General features: G+C 40.9%; 2 protein-coding genes across 5 annotated transcripts; both read left to right on the plus strand.

Moving 5' to 3' along the window:
• The first annotated feature begins 899 nt into the window (after positions 1-899).
• n4bp2 (NEDD4 binding protein 2) lies at positions 900-26,729 on the plus strand. Of its 3 annotated transcripts, none has more exons than XR_005206249.1 (17): positions 900-1,606; positions 2,471-3,467; positions 4,910-5,034; positions 5,202-5,290; positions 6,842-6,918; positions 7,081-7,221; positions 7,506-10,117; positions 10,499-10,584; positions 10,884-10,929; positions 11,060-11,283; positions 11,370-11,494; positions 11,668-11,794; positions 12,847-13,023; positions 13,106-13,274; positions 14,465-14,588; positions 14,703-14,811; positions 26,673-26,729. XR_005206249.1 is itself a non-coding variant. In XM_037764807.1 (16 exons), exons 1-16 carry the CDS (start codon positions 1,330-1,332, stop codon positions 14,746-14,748), a joined length of 5,442 nt encoding a protein of 1,813 aa, XP_037620735.1. In that variant the 5' UTR covers positions 900-1,329; the 3' UTR covers positions 14,749-16,036. The 3 variants fall into 3 exon arrangements, 1 of the variants encoding a protein (XP_037620735.1); XR_005206248.1 differs by having other exon boundaries at positions 14,703-14,810; positions 26,670-26,728; XM_037764807.1 differs by lacking the exon at positions 26,673-26,729 and having other exon boundaries at positions 14,703-16,036.
• On the plus strand, positions 18,316-22,158 carry rhoh (ras homolog family member H). 2 transcript variants are annotated; one of them, XM_037764808.1, is made up of 2 exons: positions 18,316-18,596; positions 19,799-22,158. In XM_037764808.1, the coding sequence occupies exon 2, from the start codon at positions 20,200-20,202 to the stop codon at positions 20,794-20,796; it is 597 nt and encodes a 198-aa protein (XP_037620736.1). In that variant the 5' UTR covers positions 18,316-18,596; positions 19,799-20,199; the 3' UTR covers positions 20,797-22,158. The 2 variants fall into 2 exon arrangements, with proteins under 2 accessions (XP_037620736.1, XP_037620737.1); XM_037764809.1 differs by having other exon boundaries at positions 19,802-22,158.
• Positions 26,730-26,821: the final 92 nt, after the last annotated feature.

A 26,821-nucleotide genomic window follows, 5' to 3' on the forward strand; every position in this document is an offset into this window, starting at 1 on the left:
TAATTATATGCTAAAATAGCATATAATCGTTAAAATAGGGCCCTTAGGCTTGAGAAGCGGCTGTGCGCTGCTCTTCATCGGAGGTGGAAAACCAGAACTAATAAAAGACACTTCTGATCAGGCACAAATCTCACCATTGTGTGACTTATTGTCTTCATAAATGTAACCTGGTAGCTAATGTAATGTATATATACTGTATACTGTATATAGTTCCTGCAACCAATGTCAAAGTAGTCAGAATTCCAGATTGAATTTCATAACAAAAACCTAACAGCAAGTTTCTTGCAGTATACAGTCCTACTAACCATTTACATTTACTCCAGTACTGTACTTGAGTTTAATGCTACTTTATACTTCTAATCCACTACATTTCAGGGGGAAGTATTTAGTAGGCAATTACTAGTTTCTTTAGATTCTTTTAGGATTTTACGATAACACTTCATTTTACAGGTTCATAAATTTCATGGTAATTAGGTGATAATTAGCAAGTAACCTACTGTATTTGAAAATTCTTTGGAATTAGTGACAAATTACCCCAATATTTACCTCAAAATTTATCGAAAATTACTTTATTATAAACATTATTTAATAATTATATGCTAAAATAGCATATCATCATTAAAATAAGTAATATATATATAAAAGAAACAGGGCTCATCTCAAATTAACTTGTACATAAAGAGAATAATTGAACAGCTTTTTGGTCAGTCATAATCGACAATGATTTACTTTTTTAGTTTTAGCTCATTCTTCATACTAGTCAGACAGGTTTTAGTTTTGAGGTATCTGCATTTATGTATACAAAAAAGAAACACAGAGAAAAAAAGAAAAAGAAATATACATATATATATATACGTATATTTCTTTTTCTTTTTTCATTAATTTATTATTTGTATTACTTGTTCCTTGACCAGTTTTACATTATTTTATTCACTTTGAATGTTATCTTTGATATATGTTGTTGCCCATGCTCAGCCTAAAGCTGTTTTTCTTACTGTTATGATAATTGACAGTGCCTTTTTGTGTGTATATTTTTGATAACGATACACATAAATAAATACATAAAAAAAAAAAAAAAAAGTCTCAGCATGGACCATGTGCCAGAGTAACCTTTTATTTTGAAGTCTTGATTTCCGGTGTTCAGGTCTCTGTGGGTCTTGTTGGCCTCTTTCTGATGTAACGTTATTTCCACCACTTGGAGTGCTGTTAGATATCATAATCTGGAGTTGCTGCACTTTGGTTACTCTAACAGAAGCATGTTTTCAGCTCCGGATCACCTTGTTTGTAGCTCCTCGGCTACTTAGTTAGCTCCGTTTAGTGTAGCCGCTGATGAGAGCAACCCGGCGACTGCAGCCCGACCACGGAGGAATGCCTAGGAAGAAGAAGAACGGCCAGAGCCCGGCCAGAGTGCCCGGCGGCCCGCCAGAGCAGGGGGGAAACCTCGGCCACGACGCGGCGTACCGACTACCTATGGCGAACAACTTTCAGTCCAACACCTCGCTGCCCAGCTCCATCAAGGAGAACATCATCAAAAGCATGCAGGAGATGTTCTCCCACCTGGACCCTGAAGTGATCTACATCGTCCTGTCCGAGGCGGACTTTAAAGGTGAGTTAGTTAGTAAACACGGAAGACAGTCGTCCAACCTGCTGTGTGACTTATGGGAATGCTATAAGGTGTCATTTGTCTTAACCACTTAGCTGTTGTAGCTTGTTAGCTGTGTATTTGTGACAGCATGTCACTACATGACATTACTGTACAGTGGAGGTTACATGTGTATTATTATATATAGTATTATCTAAAACTGCACCTTGCATGTCTTGGTTCACCAACATAACAACCCACCTGTTGCTCTTATTTTATTATTATTTTTGATGCACATTCTTTATTATTATTATTATTATTATTATTATTATTATTATTATTCTTTGTTTTTTTCCTATGTGATCTTATCAATGCAAATTCATAAATGAACCCCCTGAGACACACAATTGACCTGTTTTTGTGGGGGTTTTTTTAGGCAAGGCAGCTTGTGTGTTTCTGACAGCATTTTACTATATGACATTACTGTATAGTGGAGGTCCCATGTGTATTATTATATATAGTATCATCTAAAACTGCACCTTGCATGTCTTGGTTCACCAACATAACAACCCACCTGTTGCTCTTATTTTATTATTCTTTATGCACATTCTTTATTATTATTATTAATTTTTTTTACAACTTTAATGTTTTTACTTTTTTGTATGTGATCAATGCAAATTCCTAAATTAACCCTCTTCATAATACATGTATATCTTCACTCTGGCTCTAAAACGGAACCTGCTACAGCCTCTGAAAGACAGTAAAGCTGGTCGTGATCGCCCGTGGGTCTCAGGGGGTTAAAATGGAAGTATTAAAACAATGAATCATGACTTGAAAATTGACCCACTCTTTTCTTTTTCTTGTCGTCTTGTGGTTTCTCTGTTTTAGTTGAACATGCAATGGACTCTCTCTTGGAGCTGTCTGATGCTGCTGAAGATGCAGCCCCTACACCTTCTTATGTCTCTGGCTTTGAGCGGACTGCCGCAGCCCTGCTCAGCCCATGCCACTTCTCTGAACCTAGACCAGACCCAGACTCCTCCAAACCACCACAGCTGCCCTCCTCTCCTCCCTCCACCAACCTTCTGACAGAAGAGCTGGACCTGCTAGTTGACCAGGAGCTAGAGACACTGACTGCACAACAAGGCGTTAAGGAAGAGCAGCACAACAGCCAGTATTTATCTATTGGTACGTCCCTTTCCTCTTTCCCTCCACCACCATTCCCAAAACATGTCCTCCCTGAGCTGCTCCAGTCCAGCCTGAAGCCTGGATCTAGAGGGTCCTCTAGAGGTGGCCTGGTGGAGCACATGTCTGGAGCTTCCTCTCCACTTGACCATCTCAGCATTTGGGAAGACAAGATCGTCCAAGAGCAGCAGTCGGTGGTGGATTTCACACATCTGATGACAGAGACGCCTGCAGACAAGCCGACACCTCCTTTGGACCTGGCGACTTCAGGGCGTCCCTCCGCTTTCCAGGTGTATAAAAAGCAGGACCCATCCCACACTCTCTCAGACAAGGCTGGGGTCATGCCCTCTAAAGCGATAGTCGGAGGAGCAAGATCTAAGGTGAACATGTTGAATCAGGAGCCGCTTGGCTACATGTCACCCTGGAACCTGCAGGCACCAGTGTTTTCTCCCCGTCTCCCTGGAAACCAGGGGCCATCCTTCATCGTCCCTGTGGCTCAAGCGCCTCCCAGCTGGCCCGGCCATCCCAGGCACGCCTCTCCCTGGCTGAGTCCGGGCCCTGTCTGTTCTGCTACTGTTCCAAAGTCCTGGTCCCATCCTGCTGCTCCTCATCCTCCTGCCAGGTACAACAGGCTTCGTTTGGAAGGGAAGGTCCTTGTGCTGCTACGTGGTGCTCCAGGATCTGGCAAGTCAACTTTGGCAAGGTAAGACTGTTGGGATACTCTAAGTAGTACTACGCTATGCTCTTTAGCAGTGTATGCAGTTCAGGAGTGCAGTTTAGCAGTTGCATCACAGCTACAGCCAGCAGAGTGGAGACTTTGTTGCAAGCCATTAATAATAATAAACAACCATTTATTGGAAAGTATTCATTTGGCTTGCAAACATACTGATGCTAAAGTTTTGTTTTTAACAAGCAAAGAAATCAGACACACCTTTTCATTAAAAAAACATTTTTTATAGGGCTGCTAGTTGAGTAAAATATTTAATCGTGATTAATCGCAACCTCTTTTATCTGTTCAAAATGTATCTTAAAGGGAGATTCGTTAGGTATTTAATACCCTTATCAACATGGGAGTGGGCAAATATGCTTGCTTTATGCAAATGTATCTATTGATTATTATTGGAAATCAATTAACAACACAAAACAATGACAAATATTGTCCAGAAACCCTCACAGGTACTGCATTTAGCATAAAAAATATGCTCAAATCATAACACGGTAAACTGCAGCCCAACAACAGTGTGTCAGTGTGCTGACTTGACTATGACTTGCCCCAAACTGCATGTGATTATCATAAAGTGGGCATGTCTGTAAAGGGGGGACTCGTGGATACCCATAGAACCCATTTTCAGGTCAAGGGACCCCTTTGAAAATTCTCGCCAAAATTTAGCGTGAGTTTGAAGCGCTGATTTTAAGATTTTACTTTTGCCCTACAAGGCATTAGATGGTCAGGCACATCTTACCACTGAGAGGGGCCTCGGGTCTTTAGAGCAGGGACTCCTGGCTGTGCCAAGGTCAAAGTTGAAAACTAAAGGTGAGAATGGTTCAGCTGGTCGTGACTTGACTGCTGGAAAGTTGTCTTTTTGTTGATTCTATAACATTTACTTCTTCCTATAAAATCCGTTTGTAACTTGTTTTAAAAGGTGCCATTTAAACTAAAGTTTCCTTGCTTGTGTAAAAAAGCATCCAGATAATAAAAAAGACGTGAGGAAAATCATTGCTAACATTAAGTGATTAAGTAATGTTATAAATACTGGCAAAAAGTCAGGTAAAGTACACGTTTGCAATTTGAGATCCTTTGGTTCTTATAGCACGGAAAGAGTCAGTAGTTAATCAGGTTCATTTAGTGATTAATTTAATATTGAAATGAATAATCTGTGTGTAGTGCTGTAGCCCCTCTTCGAATCAGATATGTTTGAATCAGGGTAGTGATGATTAATGAGATCACGTGATCTAAATATAAAACAGATCAGATGTGTCAGTGGTAAGATGATTAACTTTATAATAGATGTAGTATTCCATCAAGATAGCAGTGATACATTAAGGAACACTAGTAACACCCACTGTTGCTCAAGAGTCATGGACTTTTACACCAGCAATCACAACCTGTGTCACATGACTTGAAATCTGTGTGTGTGTCTGCAGAGCCTTGTTGGAGTATAACCCAGGTGGAGTCATACTGAGCACTGATGATTATTTCACTCGCAATGGAGTCTATCGGTTTGACCCCAATGCTCTGGGGGAGGCCCACGAGTGGAACCATAAACAAGGTAAACGACACAGTTCTGATAAGAAGTGACGCAGAAAGTTAAAAGTCCTTTACAATCTTTTTTAAAGATTTTCTTTATCTATGTAATTGATTTCCATTGTTCCCCTTTGAGTGCTGTGTGTTCAGTGACAGATGGTTTGTTTCTCTTGTGCTAACTTTATTCCATAGCCAAGGAGGCTTTTGAAAGGGGTGCTAACCCCATCATCATTGACAATACCAACATGCATGGCTGGGAGATGAAACCCTACGTGGCTCAGGTCAGTCAGTTTGCCTGATGTACATAAAGCACAGAAACTCACATGACTAACTGATTCTGCTGTAGCACTAATTGCTCTGAGAAGAGGGTCATAAAACCCTTCTTAAAAAACATTTAATACATGACACTGTAAATGGGTTACGAGGCCGCGTCTCGACCGATTTCAGAAAAAAAGCAGCCTGTTGGAAGATTTAGTAATTGCTGCAGTGATAACTGTGGAGTTTTGTAGAATCCTGTCTTTGAGGATCATAAATAGTTATGCAGTGTTTTGTTATCTGATTAGCCATTAAAGGCATTATCTATTACTCCAACTGTACTTAACAACACGCTCCCACCAGTGCAGCCCCTTGCATGTAAGGATGCACCGATCTGACTATTTCAGTCCCGTTACCGACAGCGATACCTGGGCATCGGTTGATACCAAGTACCGATCCGATACCAGTGATTAATTAATAAGCTGTATGCCTCACTGTGTGGAAGTGACTGGGATCATTCTTTTATGTGTCAGGCAACAACAGGCTTGACTTAAACACTGCTTTCTTAACTAATAAATATATAAATATAAATGTATTGAATTGTTATTTATCATTAAAATAATAAATTGTACACCAGCAACTTGGTAAAAAATCTTAACAGGCATTACAATTCAAGTGTAAACCTTTTTAATGCAGCAACAAATTGGTCAAAACTTAAACAGGAATTAAAATTCCAGTATATGATGTATAAAGTTTATCAATTTTGAATTTAATTGAATAGATCGGCCCCATTGTCATAAATACCCGATCCAGCCATTTGAGTCAGTATTGGCCCGATATCCAATCCGGTATCGGTAATGGTGCGTCCCTACTTGCTTTGTTTAAGGCAGGACTGTTTTCTGTCTGCCTGTTAGATTACACTTTTGCCCTTTACCTCTTTATGTATAAACAGTGGCAGAAGCATTTTATTTCTAAAGAAATATATTGTGGGATTACATTTGGGATGCACCAATACTGATATCGGGCTGATACTGACTCAAATAGCTGGATCGGGTATCGGTGGCAATGGGGCAGATCTATTAAATTAAATTCTATATGTATATACTATATATATTTTATCCTGGAATTTGAATTACTGTTTAAGTTTTGACCAATTTGTTGCTGCATTAAAAAGGTTTACACTTGAACTGTAACTCCTGTTAATTTTGAATTTTTTTTACCAAGTTGCTGGTGTACGATTTATTATTTTAACAATAGATAATAGATAGATAATTCAGTAAATTTATGTCTACGTATTTATTTGTTACGTTTTGTTGTCTGACACATAATAGAATGATCCCAGTCACTTCCAAACAGCGAGGCATACAGCTTATCAATTAAACACTGGTATCGGATCGGTACTCGGTATCAACCGATACCCAAAGCCCAGGTATCTCTATCGGGACTGGAAAAGTTGGGTCGGTGCATCTCTAGATAACATAACATTTGTGGAATATCTGTTAAGGCAAGTGGCTGGACATAGTACACATACCTTTGTTATGAATTGTAAAAGATGGTTGGTCCCCGGTCTGTTCTAGGCACAGAAACGTGGATATAAGGTGCTGTTCAGAGAGCCGGACACTTGGTGGAAGAACAAGCCCAGAGAGCTGCAGAGGTGAGAGAGAGGAATTATTGTAGCATCTGTTTTTTAAAGTAGAATGTCAACTAAATATTTTTTTTTGCACACAAAAAGCAAAATGCTGTTGGAGACTATTTAATGTATTTCAGTTTTGTGTCTTGTATCTGTTTGTGTGTGTGTCCCTATATGCATGTGCAGTCGTACCACACACAATGTGCCGGTGGAAAAAATCCGACGCATGCTTGATAATTATGAGCGCTACGTGACACTCCAGTCCATCATGGGTTCACAGATGCCGGAGATGCAACCGCGCCTCCCTCCGGAGAACAGAAGCCTTCGGTGAGTTTCCCCTTCAAACGTTTGTCAGGACATCTGCTTTGTACTCGGGGCGGGAATCACAATACATTACTATCGCGATACTTGCGTCACGATACGATCTTATTGCAGTTTTAAACATTTTGCAATATGCTGAGTATTGCGGTTCATAATCATGAGATTTATGCTCATCTAATAAACATGAATCATCAAACATCATTGGGCTAACATCAGACATGATGTTGATATTGTGCTGCTGTCATTAGTTGTGTTAATTGTACCGTTCATATCTCTCTTGTTTTCTCTAGGCCGGTGTCTTCTGAAACACCTTGTCCTGACCTTGTAGGGCAGCCTGGGTCGACTGAGGGATGTGAGAGATCCCGTCCTCAGCTGTATTCCTCCCTCCCTGACGTGTCATCTATGGGCCGTTCTAGTGAGGCGGGAATGCTTGAAGACGGCACCCACAAATCTACGGAGTCCCTCAATTTCCAACCTGCTGGAACACTACCGGAAAATCCTGAAATGTCCGATGGGGACAATGACATGGATTTGGGGGAATTAGATTCTGAGTTGGACGCCCAGTTGGAGCTGAGTCGTCCAATAGGAGATCAGAGAATCCCCGACTGTATTGTGGAGTCAGTGATGAGCGAAGATCATCGTGGGGATGAAATGCCTGTGGCTTTCTCTGAGTCTATTGCACAGAGAGTGAGGGGGGAGAGGCCAAGCAGGAGGTCTGTTTTTGACAGGTTGAAGCCTGCAGATCTGGTGAAAGATACTAACCAATCAGACAGCAAGGCAAAGGAAGCAGAAGGGGTTGATGGGGGAGAGAAAGGAAAGATGTTGGATTTTGTAGGAGATTGGCCTTGTGATGAAGGGTCCCTCGAGCAGCGACAGGTGAGGAGACGAGAAAGGCAAGAAGATGAAGTTGTGTCTCAAGAAGCAAACCAAAATAAAGGGCAGCTGGGAGCCAACGTGACAGAGTTACAGAAACTTCTTGATCTCATTCAGACGGGAGTAGGCGACATTCAGACCGGCTGTTCCCGTTCGTCCTCCCTTACTCCGAGCTCTGGAGAGGAACTGGAGAAACAAGAGGAGGCAGGTGGCAGGTTTGAGGTATCCCATGGCAGTCGATCTAACAGTGAGGAGAGGGAACAAAACGTGAACCGAGTTAACAGCAGAGGTGAATTACCTGACTGTGTGTTAGACTGGAAGGCAGCTGACTCTTGTAAGGTCAGGGAATTGAGAACCGATAATTGGGAGGGACCTAAAACGGACTTAAAAGGGAACTGTAATGTGTTAGGGATCGGCAGAGAAACGGGGTCTGTGGATTTGAAATCAACCAACCTAACAAATCCCTTCTCAGCTCTTACTGCTGATTCACTTGTTATCTCCAAAATTATGGCAGCAAATGTATGCCATGATGGAGTGGGAAGCCACAATATTGAAGGAGAGGTCGGTACGGAGCCTGCTGCTGGCAGAGAGGCTAGAGTTGAGGCAGATGGGAGTCATATTGGTGAGGTGTGTCAGAGTCCTGTGTGTGAGGGCTCTGTGGAAGCAGAAAGCGGTGCTCTCAGTGGAGGCAGTCAGGAGAGAAAGCAGCAGCGTCGTAGATCGGGGAAACAGTGCAAACTAGCCCTCACATTTACTCAAAACTGCCCTGCTGCTTCTCCAGTGAATACTCTTGAATGTCCCAATAGCACAGCCCAAAGCATAAACAGCATCCAGAATAGCATTAACACAGATGTTGAACCTGACTTTGATCCAAACTGTAACACCAGCCTTAAATCAAACCTGTTCACCGAGTCCAAATCTGAGGCACACCTGCAGCCTCCCTCCCCACTTCCTCTGGTAGTCACAGGCAGCCCCACCCAGACAGATCCTCAACACTTTGCCCTTCTTTGGCGTCTCAATCGGCAAGTCCGCCCCGGTGACGCAGTCGCCACTGCGTTCAGCCACCCTAGTGACATCACGGTCCTGTCTGGAGACTCTTCCCACTTTGTGCCGGAGCTGTCCTCTGCCATGTCTGCAGCGGTTGCGGTTCACCCGTCCGGCCACAGAGAGGTGCCCTACCACGTGGCGCACGAGAAAGGCACGCAGGTGGAGGAGAAAGAGCTCGGGGCGGCTCAAGGCCGGCTTGAGAGCCTGCGCATCCTCAGCCGCCATTTTAAACTGGTTAGTTTTGATACATTAGAGGATCTGTACGACAAATGCCATCAGGACCTAGAATGGACCACCAACCTGCTGCTGGACTCTGAGGAGAGGTTCTTCAGAGATGACGATGAGGGTGAGAAAGAGGAGCAGGAAGAGGATGGTGCTGGGGGTGAAGATGAGCAGAACACATCCAGTCCGTGTGGAGCTTTAGGCAACCCTGTAGGAACCAGGTTATGTCCTGATGTGTTAGATGAGCATCACCCTGAAGGTTGGCCAGACGGAGAGCCAACTGTGACTCAGCAGTCAACCTTTGTGACAGTTAGTGAATCAGATGGAGGTGCAGCTGCTCCTGTTAGAAACAAAGATACAACTTCACATTTAAAAACACCTCCTCAAGCAGAATCTCCTCACGCATTAAACGAAGGAGAGAGATGTGGCGACGTTGAGCACAAAGTGACATCCGAAGCTGACCTAGAAAGTGCCGCTTGGGGTGGAAGCTTAGACGACGGAGTCATAATAGAAGAGTCAAGAGTTATGATGGAGGAGGAGATGGCTAGCATGGACGAGGTCCACCGGCTGCTGCAGGCTGAGCTGGAGGACATGGAGAGAGAGCAAAAACAGAAGAAGGAGGAGGAGAAGAGGACTGAAAGGAGGCACATGGAGGAGAGAAGGAGCAGTCACCTGGACATTCAGAGTGTGGAGCTGAAGCTACCCACCGAACTGGCACTGCAGCTAACTGAACTGTTTGGTCCTGTCGGAGTAGACCCAGGTAACTAAACTAACACACAGGTGTCACACTGAAGAAAACACTTTTCTACCACTGACTTTAACACTCAGATGACAGTGTAGCTCTAAAAATAATGGAAGAAGTTTTGTGAAGAAAGGAAGTAACTTTAACAGAAGTTTAAACTCTTTCACATCTCCACACTTGGTCAGTTGTTGCACAATTTGACTGTGATTGTCTGTTTCGTAAAATTACAAAACATGTCACATGCATCTGACGATCTGACAAGCATCTTTGTTCGAAACATGCAGATGCGTTTTGTTTTTCATTAATGAATTGCTGAACCAATAATTAAGTCTTTTTATACTTCCCTGGTACTCAGAAGTGACATAAGAGTATTTGTCCTCTGCTGTCCACAATATTCAGATACATGCTCCACTGATGAATTTGCAGTGCAGATGGACCTGAACCTGGCTAAACTGCTCTATCAGAAGTGGAAGGAAACCATTCAGGTGACTATAATCTTTATGTTTTTAACAACAGTTTATGAAATAACAATGTGAGAGGGTTTCGGGGTTATGTGTGTGATGAGTTATAGCCATTCAGCTCATTGTTTAATTGTCATATACTGTATGTCAATGTTGTGTTCACAACTTGTTTCTGCTGCCCCCAAGTGGCCCAAAGAAATCAGTTATTGCAGGTTTACTATTTAGCAGGGATACTTTTAGCAATTATAAATCTACCCTGATATTCAGATTTACTGTGAGTGGATCTCCCTTTTGTTAATTTCACTGTGAATGCTGTTTTACAGGAAAAGCAGAGACAAGCAGCTCTTTCCTTTCACTTGCTTCAGGAAAGTAAGTTCACACACGCGTATTACCCGTTTTACCCGTATTACCCGTATGGTCCCAGTCAAACACAGACTGTCTGGGAACAACATTTTTCAGACATGACATCATTTTGTTTCACAACTTTTTGAACGTGTAGGTTCAGTTCACTGGGGTGAGCGACAGGCGTCCAGATCTGGATCACGAGACCGGACACAACCACCACATTTCTTGATAAGTGCAGATGGATACGCGTCCCTGGACAGCCAACCAGAGGCCCGTGGTCAGATGCCAGTCATGGACCACTGGAATGTGTCCCGCCCACATGTGTCTCTTAGAGATATTATTAAAGAGGAGCAGGCTTTACAGGAGAACGTGGAAAAGGTAACAGATACAGTACACACACACATCCATACACATCCTGGTTTGTTCCCCACATCCTTACCTCTTTCCAACCCTCCTCCTCTCAGACCAGACAAAATCGTGCAGACCTCGACCGGCGTGACGGAGCCGCCCTGTTGAAAGAGAACCAACTGTACTCCCTCTTCCCCACCATCGACAGGCATTTCCTCCAGGACATCTTCAGAGACCACAAGTGAGAAAACAACATGACACTGTAGAGACGCTTCATCATCATCATATTTGATGAAGACAAACATGCTCTCTTTTATCTATAGCAAGCAAAAATGTGATGTGAATGTATCTGATGTATTGAAGCACTGCGCTATACTCCTGATTTGACTTTTACACGTGTTTATCTTTGCATAGTTATAGCCTGACAAAGACAGAGCTGTTTCTACGCTCTCTGCTGGAGGAGGAGCCCGTCAAGACGGTGGTTGCCCCAGAGGCTCCTCGGTCCGACCACCTCAGAGCGGCCAGCAAGGAGAGGGAGAAGGTATTCACAAACACTAGCAGAGAAAAAAACAAACAATTGTATATATCTATAAAACCTCCAAAAAGGGAGGCGTCCAGGAGGCATCCTGATCAGATGCCCGAACCACCTCAGCTGGCCCCTTTCGATGCAAAACAGCAGCGGCTCTACTCCAAGCTCCCTCTAGATGTCTGAGCTCCTCACCCTATTTCTAAGGCTGAGCCCAGCTACCCTACGAAGGAAGCTCATTTCGGCCGCTTGTATCTGCGATCTCATTCTTTCGGTCCCTACCCAAAGCTCATGACCATAGGTCAAGGTTGGAACGTAGATGGACTGGTAAATCGAGAGCTTTGCCTTCCGGCTCAGCTCCCTCTTCACCACAATGGTCTGGTGCAGCACCCGCATAACTGCTGACACCGTGAACGAGACTCCCAAGATACTTGAACTCCCTCGCTTGGGGCAAAGACTCACTCCCAACTCGGAGGGCGCAGTCCACCGTTTTCCGAACAAAGAATCATGGCCTCAGACTATTCCTTTTTTGCGCCAGGGAAACAAAGACATCTTCATTATAAAAGAAATAACTGAGTTGTTTTACAGTCATTCAGCATTTCATTACATTGTCTTTGAATGAGCACAAATCATACAAATTTATGAAACAACCTTTAATATAACCTTCTTTCACATGAATAATTTCATTTTTTAATTTTAATTACTAACACAATATTTAGCCAACGCAAAATAAATGCGACAACAAATCCCTTTCCCCCGCTATTGAAAAGTATCCCAGAAGAAACACTGCAGTCTCGCACAGTTTTAGGCAGCTTGGATGAAGCCGTGAACCACAGTGCATAAAGATTTTAGTATTTTTCTCATCATCATCATTCACATCTCAAACCGACTAAAGGCTGAACCTCCACAAAGCAGAACAGTTCAGAGTTTAAATATCTGCAATAAAAAAAGGAAACATCACTGCAAACTTAGCATCTACAGGAGACCGTATCACAGTATTTCAGTTACTGATTACTTTTCCCTTTATTAGCGGTCTGTTTCACTCTGTCCCTTTTTTGATTTGTCAGAGGCAGAAGCCCGTGGAGTCAATCATACCCAACTATCAGGATACGGAGGACCCGGAGTACGAGGACTTCAGGACCGAGGCCACACAACAGAGGAGCCTCCAGCTCGAGTGTTTCTCCAAGGCTGCTGAGGCCCACAAGCAAGGACGCAAAGAAGTGGCCTCATTTTACGCACAGCAGGTGAGGAGCTTAACGTTTTGAAGGCGCAGCTCTTATTTTTTCACTCCCCCAGTAAATTAATTTGCATCACCTCTTGTTGTAGGGACACCTGCATGGCCAGCGAATGCGTGAGGCCAATCACCGTGCAGCAGTTCAGATTTTTGAGAGGGTCAACGCATCACTTCTGCCGAACAACGTCCTGGACCTCCATGGGCTGCATGTAACAGAGGCCCTGGAGCATCTGGGCCAGGTTTTACAGGACAAAACCACAGGTAATGAACAATATACTGTACTGTACGTATACTCTCAGTAGAGTACACAGGGAGGATGAGAGGGAAAATGTTGGCATCTTAATGTTGAGGCCCAGACACACCAAACCAACATCAAAGAACTAGCGGCGACGAATGCCGACTGTTGCTCGACTTGCCTTACCCTTTACCCTTGCCTGTATATTGGCCAAAAAGTTGCACTCGAACACACCTAAAAGACAGGCTGTGACCGCTCCATCCTCCTCACGCCGATTACCTCATTAACGTTATGGTTCCCTTATAGCATTTGACTTAAATCTGAAATACTGTCAAATAGGCGCTTTTGCTTTTCGCTTCGCATCGTCTTGTCTGTCAAATCTCTCTCGTCCTGTGTGTGTGAAATCTGACTCCTGCTACTCTGAGCTGAGGCTGCGTATGGAGCAGATGCATTCACTGTCAGTTTGAAGTGTCCGTCGTCTGACTATCTATTCATAACACGGCGCTGATATGCCAAAAATAACTAAATGTTTTTTATTTCTGTAAAAAAAAAAGCAATACGACAGTGGGGGGCGCTGGGTACGTAATGTAATCGGTGTATTCCTGACCACCGCGTAACACCGTTAACACCGACTTCTGCGACAAGCGTACTTTGCTCATTTCTCTTCTCGTACACTGATTTGTTTAAGCTGAGCAGCCAATCAGAGTGATTTCTCTCGCTCCACCACCGATTCAACACGCTGAATCAGCCAAAAAGCCTCAGACACAGGCAGACTAGTGCCACCGGTGCGGGACACTCTGCTAAAACTAGGCCAATAGACGCTCACCGACGGCCCGAAATTGGCCGACGGTGGTGTGTTAGGGCCTTTAGACTACAAATCTACATTCTAGATCAGCATCTCACACTGTGTCAAGAACAGGTACCCTCAATATATTTATATTTCAATTTATAGGTATGGGTAAGAGTAAAATGAATTGGATGCAGGTGGGCTACAGGAGAAAGACATTTAAAAAAATAAATTAAATAATGTTCTGTGTAGATGGGGCTAGTGGGGCTGAGGGATGATTAGGACTTCATTGCGCGTTGTGCACTATACAAAGTTCTTGTGTATGCCTTGGTGACATGGTGACAAATATTCTTAAGGGGAAAAGTGTGTGCATGCTGCTTCTTTTAACTGTGTTTGTGTTTTTTTCATCTTTGGCCTCTTTCTGTATAGACTGTGAGCAGGGTCTCTGTCGACCTCAGCTCACTGTCATCACAGGAAGAGGGAACCACAGCCAGGGGGGCGTGGCCCGCATCCGCCCCGCCGTTATAGACTACCTCACCAACAAACACTACAGGTATGCACACACACACACACACACACACACACACACACACACACACACACAAAAGCAAGCAAGCACAGCATGTTCATTGTCACCCACCTTTTCTCCTATCTCTTTATCTCTCAGGTTCACTGAGCCACAGCCGGGTCTCGTGTATGTCTCTTTGAAGTGAGAAGAACCGGGTTTATTGGATTCAAGCTAAAGCTGCTATGGAGGACAACACACACACACACACTCTCTACTCTCTACTTCTACAACGCCACATACAGAGTTACTACAGTATATACAGGATGGTACATCCCCTCGTTTCCTACTTCTGTCAGTTAGTGTTGACTTTTTCCCCCAATCACCGTCTCTCTCCTTTTCTCCATCAGTTATATAGCTACCAGAAATTTAAATTAATCTTAATCTTGGTTAAACTGAGGTTAATTTAGTTAAAATCCTAATATTAATTTAGATCTTAATAAGAATATTTTTCTTTGTTTTTATGAAAGAAAACTGCAGAGGCGTGAAACACAAAAAAATTATTTTTATGCAGCTGTGAAGCTAGAATGTATGTACATTTTAAATGTAATAATGTTTTTTATAGTGTGGCGTATTTTGCTTTACATTTATCTTTATGCCTTTAAAAGAGTATGAAAAATCCCTGTGTTTTAAAGGCTTAATGTTGAAATAAGGTGTTATTTAATCTCTTACATTTACTAATCTGGAGTCAAGTTTGAGACACACTGAGGATTTAATGAAACTTTAATTGAATCATTGTTGCATGCTGACTGCTTCGAGGTTGCTCTCTAGGAATTTAAGTGATATGGCATCCTTTTTTGAGATGCTATTGAAGCATTTTATTTGATGCCAATTCTAGATTTAATGCATGCCAGAAGTTATCACAAAACCAAATGCTGAGTAGTAAGAGAGTTTTCTCTCTTGGTTGTAGTGTTGCAATGCGTTGTGCTCACCAGGAGGTGAAACTAAAAATGAATAGGTTGAACAACCTCATTAAATAGTTTGAACATCCTCCTCTGTGATCTGCAGCAATCGGTCTCCTTTGTCTTAGCAGCAACGTACTGCAACTGTTCATTTACTTAAGGCCAAGCTTAGCTGTTAATATATCGCTATTCAAACCCAGGTTAAGTTCCAGTCTTAGGTTTTCTCTTTCGAGGCCAGTCAGTTGTTTCCGGCCTGTTCCTGGTAGCCTTTTAAACCCATGATGCCAAATGTTGTAGCAGTTGTATTCCTCAGGTTGCTACACTATTTTTGTAGGTTCGAAATAGCTTCTGTTTTTCTATGTGTGATATTTTTCCTAAAGGTGCAACAACAGTGTTGACCAATTTTACGGATTGTACATAATGTTGTGAACACATGAATTATAAAGAGAAAATTGTATTTTTTTATTCATTTGTTCAATTGTTTTACAGAGAATATTGTATTGTGGAATAAACTCCTATTTGTTTACAGTTTAAGACTTGTGTATGTATGGGTTTACATCATAGACTGTATATAAGAAGTGGACGTAGTGGCTAAGGAAAACCGAACACTGAATAAGACATTTTTAGGCGACCAAAAAGGTTATGATTAACTTTCATGAACTGAGAACACACTGTGAAAGGGTTAAAGTTGTAAGACGAAAACACGGACAACTCCCAGACCGGACAACGCTGTAGTAGCGAACTGTCAATCACAAGGTAGCCACGCCCTAAAGCATACCCTGCTTTATTGTCTAATTGGCTTTAAATGGGACCGTAATTTACTAAATGAACATCATACTGTAGTGAAGAAGACTTGAAACTAGCGATTTAGACCAAAAACTCATGTTTACAATGTTTACTGAGGTACTAAATCAAATAAGAAGTAGGGTCATTTTCTCATAGACTTCTATATAATCAGACTCCTTTTTGCAACCAGAGGAGTCGCCCCCTGCTGGTTATTAGAAAGAATGCAAGTTTAAGGCACTTCAGCTTTGACTTCACTTCTCAGACCCGAAGGTTGTCCGCTGGTTTACATCAATGAATGTGCATCATAGTGGAAAACATAAGCCTATGTTACTGCTGTTTTAAAAAAAACAAACCATCATAAAACACGGATAATCCATTGTAGTCATTTTATATTAGTCTGTGTATCAAAAAACCTGATGGTTTGTGAGTGATATCACGTATATTGTGCCTTTTTAAAGTGGCAATGATGCTGATAAAGATTGACAGTATCATTTTTTGCCATTTACAATGATGCTTTCACCAAGTCAATACAAAGAGATCATGTACTGTAATACAAATGATAACTACTGTTTCATAGCTTCACCAACATGTACAGAATTGACAATTTCTGTATTAAGCCGGATTTAAAAACAATGATCTCTCACTGGGACAAAAATCTGACATCCCATTGGCAGATTTAAAAAAAAACAAAAAAACATTTTTTAGACGATAGAGGTTTGGGAACCCCTGGGAAAGACTTTAGATATAGAGATGATTAAATCCATGTACCAGGGAGGGTAAAAACATGAATTAATGCACATTTCAAAATCATGAAATCATGAGCTAAATTAAAATGCGAAGGGATTTATTGGCGTGACCATATCCACATTAACTCACAATATATTTGGAACATTGCTAATGGGGAAAAAGTAAGAGAGCGAGAGCAATACCCCACTGAAATGTAAAAGAGTACTCCACCGATTTAGCATTGCATTGTTATAACATTGTTGGACTCACGATGGAGAGTTTAAAGCTACAGAGTGTAACATTTGGCAGCATCCAGTGGTGTGGTTGCAGATTACAACCAACTGAGCCTCCATTTCCAAGGCTACAGTAACGTGAGCCGCTGAGTGCCAAACCGTGGTAACGCCTCCCTCAGAGGCCATCCATACCATAATATCACGACTTTAGGAGCAACAAAAGTCAGACGGCAGCTGGCAGTACCAGGATTTTGCACTCCGCAGCTCACGTTACTGAAGTTTCACAACCGTGTCAGAGAACTACGGTGGCCTTCAGGTAACGCAAAAACGTGAAAGGCTGTCGCTAGAACCAGTGTTTAGTTTGTCCATTCTGGGCTACTGTAGAAACATGGCGGACTCCGTGAAGAGGACCCGCTCCCTGTGTAGATATGAAGGACTCACTCTAACGAAAACACAACGATTCTTAGTTTTAGGTGATTATACACTACTGAAAACATAGTTATGAATATTATATTCCATTTCTGCAGATAGATCCTTCGAAATGTTACACACCGGTCCTTTAAAAACTATGATCTTTTTCACTGCAGCAGAACCAGAGATACCTTTTCTCATTCCACACATTCTTCTTCTTCCTTGTCAAAACCTGGGGCCTACATTAACCACAACGCGAGACACAGAGGTCTGGTGTGCTCACTTCTTTCTAACTACACCAACAGATTTTGTTTTATTTTCAAACTTGTAGTCTTCAGACACAACTGATGCTGACTCAAGTGACATCACTTGAGGCAGTTTATCAGATTTTAACACATACTATAGTGTTACTGCCCAACACCTGTAAACAGACAGAAGAGGTACAGAGCGTCTTATCTTGAGTTAGAGGGGGTTCTCTTTTGATTAAGTAGTCTACAAGTTCTTTATAAAATACCTTATTTTATTAGTGCCAGATGTGAGCTCTGCTGCTTTGTGAAATGCCAGAAAAAAAAAACATATCTTAACACAGCTGCTGTGGGGGAGGCGAGCAGGAGGTTGAGTCATACCACCACACTCTGACTAGCGGATGTGTTTTACTTTTCTTTTCTCTCCGACCGTCTCACTTCCCTCCTCTTCTTCACTACCAGCCTCAGCATTGTTAGGCAGGTGCCAAAATATTTCATCTATCTGTTTTGTTTGTAATTTATACAGACTTCAGCAATGGTGTTTTGTATCCCGATGTGCAGATTATAATTATATAAATATAACAAACTGTTTCTGGAGTTTAAATGCTTTTCATTTTTTGGTACGCGCCGTGAAGTCTTCAAAGGCGGCAGCCAGCATCCGCCCGTTAAAGATCGAGAAGACTGACAAGAAAGGTAATTATCTTTTTCTTTGTCTGAATACAACAATGTATTGCTGAGTTTACTATTCTCTATTATACCATTGTATTACTATTATATTCTATTTATTTTTGGAAATTCAATTAACGTTAAGACTCCATAGTGTGGGCAAAAACCTAAACTTGTTTCAACATTATAACACAAATGAGATCTTCAGGGTGTAATTTTATTCTCTCATTAAAACAAAAAGATAATTATGAATGTTGTTAAATAACATTTTATTATATGTAAATTAAAGGAAAAGCACTTTACATGAAATAAAAAGAGTTAAATGAGCTTAATCAGTTGCACTGAGGGTTTGAGCCTTGTATTATGACTTTATTTATTAATTTATTATTTATTGCTTAGTACAGTAGGACTGAGTGATTTCTTCTTGAGAGATGATTTAGATAGTTGAATTGTGGAAAAAACACCGCTTAAAGTGTCCCATGAACGTTATGGAGGTCTTTCCATCTGTGTGTATGTGTCATGGCAGGTGGTTTTGAGGTTATGACTTCTGCTACTTTAATACAATTGTCAAACTGTTAGTTTAAAAGTCATAAGATACAACCAGCAGACTTTGTTGATCACAATAAAAAGAAACACCAAAATGTAGATCTATCACTATATCACACAATAACACAGAGACATCCTCTTCCATTATTAGATTATTGCAAACAGCTGAATCAGGACTGGTTATTAGAAGATACATTACAGTAATTGGAGACAGACAGGTCATATGTAAGAGCTTCATAATACAAACATGGATATGTTGTTAATGAGCCTCAGTTAAAGTGTTCAGGATCAAGCTGTGAATTCTGGGTCACACCCAACCACACACGTCTTTACTTCCGTATTTAATCAGTACTTTGTTACACATGTAATGTTTTCCTTTCACAGTAAATATAAAATATGTCTGTTACAAAAACAAAAGTTGATGCCATCTGCCACATGCAGCACTCTAGCAGTTGACTATATTGTTTAACAGATATTTCTTATTCGTCATGCAAAACGTTTGTTGTATTAAGAGCCAACGTCGCTGCTGTCATTTTCTACAGTAGGCTGCGTGTCAACTGTCTGGAGAAACATGGTTTCAGTTAAATGAGCAATTTTCTTTCCAGTTTCTGTCTTTTTTAAAGTAAGACGACAAATTGCTTACATATACCTCATGTTTGTAACATATTATCTCTCTTCCTCAGTAGATTTCCCTCCTCAACTCTGAGAGGTTCGATCTGTTTGGACAGAATGACGTCCATCATTGGAGAGAAGGATCAACATCTTACCACGCTGCAGAGACCTGGCAGAAGTGAGGAGAGCCGAGGGGGCCTAAACAACTAAGACATTATGTGAAGCGTGTATAAATCTCCCTGTAAGAGAGGCGTGATAGGTCAGTTCAACAATCTGAATGACCGCTGAAATCTCCGGGACTGGAGGGCTACAAATCACCTGCTATGAAAACTACCACCTGAACACGGAAGTACAGCACACACAGATTAGCGATCGCTACCTTTGACTACCTCGTGAACCCTGTGCCTCTCCGGATCGACAAATTACCCCTGAGACTTTTTCCACAGAACCACAAACATCTAGAGGAGTGAGAATGTCAACCATGAACGGCGTTGAAGAGATGTCGTTGAAGTGTGTCCTGGTCGGGGACAGTGCCGTGGGCAAGACGGCGCTGCTGGTCCGCTTCACCTCAGAGACCTTCCCGGACAGCTACAAGCCCACGGTGTTTGAGAACACGGGGGTGGAGGTGTACATGGACGGGGTTCAGATCAGCCTGGGGCTGTGGGACACGGCGGGCAATGACAACTTTAAACAAATCCGACCGAGATCCTACCAGCAGGCCGACGTCGTTCTCATCTGCTACTCTGTGGCCAACCCTAACTCGCTGGCCAACGTCCAGCACAAGTGGATCGCTGAGGTTCGAGAGAACTTGCCCAAGGTGCCAGTGCTGGTTGTGGCCACCCAGACAGATCTGCGGGAGGTGGGGGCGCATCGGGGCAGCTGCATCTCAGCAGCGGACGGGAGAAGCGTGGCTCATGACATCCATGCTAAAGGCTACCTGGAGTGCTCCTCCTTAAGCAACCGTGGCGTGCAACAGGTGTTTGAGCATGCAGTGCGGGCGGCCGTAAACCAGACCAGGAAACAGAACAGGCGACGGATGTTCAGCTTAAATCAGTGCAAGGTCTTTTGACCTTTGACCTTGACTTGGTGGGCACCTGAACCTTCATGAGATGACTTTTTTAATAATGCGTCTTAGCATGCTGTTCAAATTCAGTGAGGGCCTGTAGAGGTACAAGAGCCCAGAGCTGTATTTCTCTTATAAAGCGGTACGTAGGGTTCTTCTTCACTAACGGGGTGTGCTGCCCCCCCCCTCCCTAAAAAAGACTCCCCTAAACTCAAACTATATTTAAAATGAGAATACTTTGATTTAGTCACGCAAATGTACACAGGTGGAACTTTTTCACTACTTTTGTGTGATCCAGGGAGAGACGTGAAGAAAAGACTCCTCTGATCTGTTTGTGAAGTGAACCACAGCACATCACATGGAGGTGTTTCAAACGGGGCATCAGAGAAGTTTTTGCGTTTCAGAAATACTCCATTTAGAACTTTTGCTGTGGAAGGCTTACTTCAATTAAAGCTTTAATATTGAAACAGCATGTCGTTTCCCAAAGAGGACAGCGTTTTAATATCCGAGTTTGTGGTTGAATCAGCAAATCAACTTTTGAATTGTAAAATAAATAGGTGCCTTTACTGCCACAAATAAAACGGAGCATTTACAAATTTGTCAAAATCAAACAAGGAAAAGTCTATTGTTATGCTCCTAAAATGTAATTAACATGAAATGAGTAAATAATAGTGAATGCATGTTGGCATCGATGACTTAAACTCTTCAGGATAAGATATGCGGGTGTCAGCTCAAATGGGTTAATGTTAACTAAATGAGGCTCTACATATAGCATATTCTCTATTATTTCTCCAGAGAGGATAATATTTCATTAGACGTGACCATGAAATAAATGTCAATAGGTCGAAGCAGGCTGTATGTTTCTCTACGTTATACGCGCATTGTATATCTGTCAAATCTATTTAAAAGATACCTGTGTTTGTATTGTTTGAAATGTTTACTCAGACATCAGTTGCATTGAAATGAAATTTGACTAATGCATGACAGTCAACACATATCATAATAAAAAAAAAATATCTTAAAACATTTATAAAACATTTGTATGATGTAATTGAGAAGTTTATTTTATATTAGTAGAGGTTCCAAATATGTAAAAAAAATTCAACAATATAGTAAAGGGACATTATTTGAAATTTTGTCATTTTATTGAAACCATTGTGGATTTTTTGTGAATTGTTTTTTTTATTTAACTGCATACCTCCTTTTAGAGAATATAAGAAAAATATTAAGACATGACCTGCTACCTATGTGTCTTGCAAACGGCCCCATTGTCCATAAATTAAAACTAAGGATACAACCCGTTGACACAGTATTGTTTTATTTATATCTGTACAGTTTTACCCATAGCGAATAAAAGAAAGAAAAAAATCCTGTCATTTTCCCCAGTAATGGCTGTGTTATTATCTTCCTATCTTTTTGAGGTAGTTTGCATTGGATTTGAATATAAGCGTGCATTCATTATGAAAGCAGCCTTTTCTGCCTTACTTGATTTACACTTTGTCTGAACCCAGATAAACTCTATAAGAATCATATAAGCGGTATAATTTATACACTTTGTATGTGAACATCCGGTATATTTTGTATGTGCTGGCTTATGGCAACTTTGAAGCAGATTTCATAGAGCATTGTTATACTGTGTCTGATTTACATACTTATCCCATGTTTTGTATATCACATATATCTAATATAGAAAATTATACAGTATGAAATATTAACCTTGCATTGGCTTGTATTAGAATACACATTATATTAATTGGCGGCTCGTGGGTTGAATCCGGCCCTTTAACAACCTCAAACCGGCCTTTTGATCATTTATAAATATGAAAAAAGTATTTAAAAAAAATATGATTAAGTTAAGAGTTAATTCCCGTTCATCTACATTACCACTCACTTGACGTTGTTACGGACTGTTAAAAAGCAACGTCATTGTGTTTTTATTTATATAACCTGTTAACATACTTGGTATATGGGTGTTTACATTGTTAGATTATCAGAAGATCATCATTGTATTAGTAGGCTAAGTAGCCTATTCCTTAGTTATGTCTTGTTAAGCACAGAAATACACATTTTGATAAAAGGTTTAACCCAGGCTGTTTAAGCAGAGGGAATTTAGGAGAGTCAAACTGCATTAAAAACATGTTAAATGCAACATTGTTTTTATTAAAACAATAATCTACTAAGAATAACAAGGTGTATTGTTTTCATATTTTAATTCTTAGCTTTGCAGTTCAGACAGGAAATGTAAATGTGAGGCCCCTTCACCTTTTTTTAAACCTGGAAAACTGAATATGCCTGTATTAGATGTTCATATACAAATAATTTAATTGTACATTTTTACAACACAGGATCCTTAATTGTGATTATTTTTTTGGGGGGGGAGGTGCCTTTGACTTTGACCAGATTATCAAAAGCTATTTCTTGAATGACGAGTAGGTCAAACTATTTTGTTTACAAAGCGCTCAAATGCTGTCAGACATACTGCATGTGCTGTGTGTCTGTAATACAGTATTCATAAATGCTTACATGAGTGGCAAAACATCAAAATAACGCAAGAGTAATTCATTAATAAATATAATTATCTCAGTGAAAAAGTGACAAAGATTGAGAGACACAGCAGCCTAGCCATTGAGAAAAACACGTAGCTAGTGTAACAGCTAACATACGTACACACACACACACACACACGCACACACACACACACACACAATATAAAAGAGATAGAGATGTAAGGTGATCACACATGTGACTTTAAATCTTTGTATCATCCTAGTTTAGTTTTATTTATGGTCCATCCTTAGAGCCTAATACACACCAGTAGAGTCTTATATATAACAGTAGGTACATACAGAATAGATTTTAAATGGGACACGTGAGTCTCGGTGGGGTTTGAATATGCACGTCAGAGGATGACATGAGGAAATGAAGGCCGTGTTAAAAGATGTATTGTAGCTGAATGATAATAGACGACCAGGAGCAGCAAACAACCAGCAAAAAGCCCAGAAAAGCTTTTCCTCCCACCCTCACGCTTTTTTCCCGCACATTTCTCTGTCTTATGTGGTGTTCATAGCTGCTGAGGATGAGAGATACAATACAGGCTTTTCAAGGATACGCTGAAAAACACTTAACCACATCCCAACGTACACACACACACACACACACATTACAAAGTCAAACACACACAGCGACTGTTACTTTGTTCTCACAAACGCTCACTCATTCAGTCTGTTATGCACAGACTTGCACGTGTGCTTAAACTTTACATTGACACTCATAATACAGTCATGTAGACAACATAATACGTACAGGACAGACCACATGAGCATGGTATGGACTTAAAAAGGTCTCTCTTGATAGACATATTAAAACTTGACAAAAATACCCAAATTTCTCAGAGCTTATTGATGAACTGAATTGTATATAGGGCTGTCAAAGTTAACGCGATAATAACTCGTAATTTGTTTTCACGGCACTAATTTCTTAAACGCAACTTGCGATTTTTAAAAACCGGCATGCCCATTTTCAAAGGGGTCCCTTGACCTTTGACTACCCACGAGACTCCCCTTTACAGACATGCCCACTTTATGATAATCTCATGCAGTTTGGGGCAAGTCATAGTCAAGTCAGCACACTGACACACTGACAGCGGTTGAGCTTGAGTTTGCCATGTTATGATTTTTTTTATGCTAAATGCAGTACCTGTGATGGTTTCTGGACAATATTTGTCATTGTTTTGTTTTGTTTATTGATTTCCAATAATAAATATATACAGACATTTGCATAAAGCAAGAATATTTGTCCACTCCCATGTTGATAAGAATATTAAATACTTGACAAATCTCCCTTTAAGGTACATTTTGAACAGATAAAAAATGTGCGATTAATTTGCGGTTGATCTCGATTAACTATGGACTATCATGCGATTAACCGCGATTAAATATTTTAATCGATTGGCAACCCTAATTGTAAATAATAATCTAAAATAGTACTTACTATTTTACTACGTAAACCTCACATTATTATTCTTTTACAAATTGTTTCGGAAGGACACTGACTAAAGACTATCAAAAACCTTTCCTGTTGGGTTTACTACATAGAATCTTATAATATAAATTAGTCATAATCAAATTTTAGTGTTCATTTAAATACTGTCTCCTTGTTGATAATTTTGGAGCTACAAGTGACAAAGAGAAACGCTCTGAGAGTTTAGCATGTTTGACAGCCTGCTGTGGCCAGATCTCTCATCTCTCATTGTGCTCTCTCTCCCACAACTACCACAATGATCCCTCTCTCGCTATCTCCCCCTTACACTCACACACGCACACACACACACGGACAGTGTACATGGTATACAGAACTGTACAGTGCAGTTTATTCTGACATACTATAGCAAGCTTATTCTTATCAGCTAATTCTCAGTTACAGTGGTGTGGTGGAAGGTAACATCTACTCAACTACTGTACTTGTACTTGAGTATTTCCATTTTATGACTACGTTCCAGAGGAAAATATTGTTTTATCCCATTACATGTATTAGCTAACTTTAGTCACTTTGCAGATTAAAATTAATAATACAAAATATAGGGGGGATTCACAAGCTACCCGGCTGTATATAAATAATTAAAAATAGCCCCACCTTTACCAGCTGCAATATTAAAATGATGTACATATGAATGCATTGATAATTATAATCCAATAGTGGTTCCCAAACTTTTCTCACGTCAAGGACCCCTAAAACTGACACAAGTTAGACCATTGACCCCCATTTGATAACAATTTGTCCCAGGGTTCACCATCTGATAGATTTAAGATGTTTTATTACAGAAAATGTATTAAACCCATGACAAAAATAGTCTGTCATTGTGTTACTAATAGATGAATTATAGTGAAAATACATGATACCCTTTTTTGCTGGGGACCCCCTGGAGCCCCCTCAAGGACCCCACTTTGAAATCCACTCATATACATTTATTTTCTGTAATAAGCCATTCTACATAATGATTTGACTTTTGGTACTTTACACGTATTTAGATTTTAAGTTTTTTTACTTTTGTACTTTTACTTAAGTAAAATTTTGAATGCAGGACTTTTACTTCGAGTAATAGAGTATTTCTACACTGTGGTATGTAAGGGATAATGTACAGTGAGCCGGTCATTGTTGTGATAGAAACCCCAACAGGGCGATGCCGCACTCTCACGTCCCTCATTGCCCTGAAGGGGATTCTTTCACAACAATGACCCGCTAGCTGGACATTATCCCGCTTATTACACGGCTACTTACTTAGATCTGAGTACTTCACCCACTACTCAGTTGTATGCAACCTGGTACTATGTGCCGTAAGGTAAAATACATTAGGCTTTAGCTATGCAGAGAATACTTGTTAGAATTAGTTCACAAGATTTGTTGACTATAAGAATATTTTATAATATCACCAGACTTAATAATGTCAACCACACCTGTGTTGCTCACCCTGCTTGAGATTATTAAAGGACTGTATACCTAAACTTACTTCTACTACTACTAGACATTGCTGATTATTGTATACACACACACCTCCCCCACTCTGTCCCACGTTTACTGCAAGGACGCCGACGCACACTCACCCCTGATATACGCCACCACTATCATTCACACAAGCTCACGGTGACGCTTCTTTTTGGACAGTGCATAAATATTGTTATACTTTTCAATGTTCAACACACAAACTGTCTCACACACACACCTACACACACACATGCACGCACACACACACACACATCAACGACACATATTTAACCCTACACAGACATGATGATTAAAAATGATTTACAAAAGCTCTTCTTTGACTCTTAGTCACAATTAGTTTCGTGACACAATGACACTATTTCACACTTTCCTCCATTCAGACACACACACACACACACACACACACACACACACACACACACACACACACACACACAGGAAACACCTGTCCTATGCGAGCTCAGTACCACAGAAACTAAGTGACACATTAACACATCACATGACGCTGCTTTGCAGAATAACAGAGTAG

Source organism: Sebastes umbrosus, chromosome 3 (genome assembly GCF_015220745.1).
Source record: "Sebastes umbrosus isolate fSebUmb1 chromosome 3, fSebUmb1.pri, whole genome shotgun sequence".
Taxonomy (NCBI): Eukaryota; Metazoa; Chordata; class Actinopteri; order Perciformes; family Sebastidae; genus Sebastes; species Sebastes umbrosus.

Coding starts and splice junctions, on each gene's coding strand:
- n4bp2 (XM_037764807.1), top strand. CDS start 1,330: ATGAGAGCAACCCGGCGACTGCAGCCCGACCACGGAGGAATGCCTAGG. Junction 1,607..2,470: donor GTCCGAGGCGGACTTTAAAG/GTGAGTTAGTTA, acceptor TCTCTGTTTTAG/TTGAACATGCAATGGACTCT. Junction 13,024..13,105: donor CCTCATTTTACGCACAGCAG/GTGAGGAGCTTA, acceptor CTCTTGTTGTAG/GGACACCTGCATGGCCAGCG.
- rhoh (XM_037764808.1), top strand. CDS start 20,200: ATGTCAACCATGAACGGCGTTGAAGAGATGTCGTTGAAGTGTGTCCTG.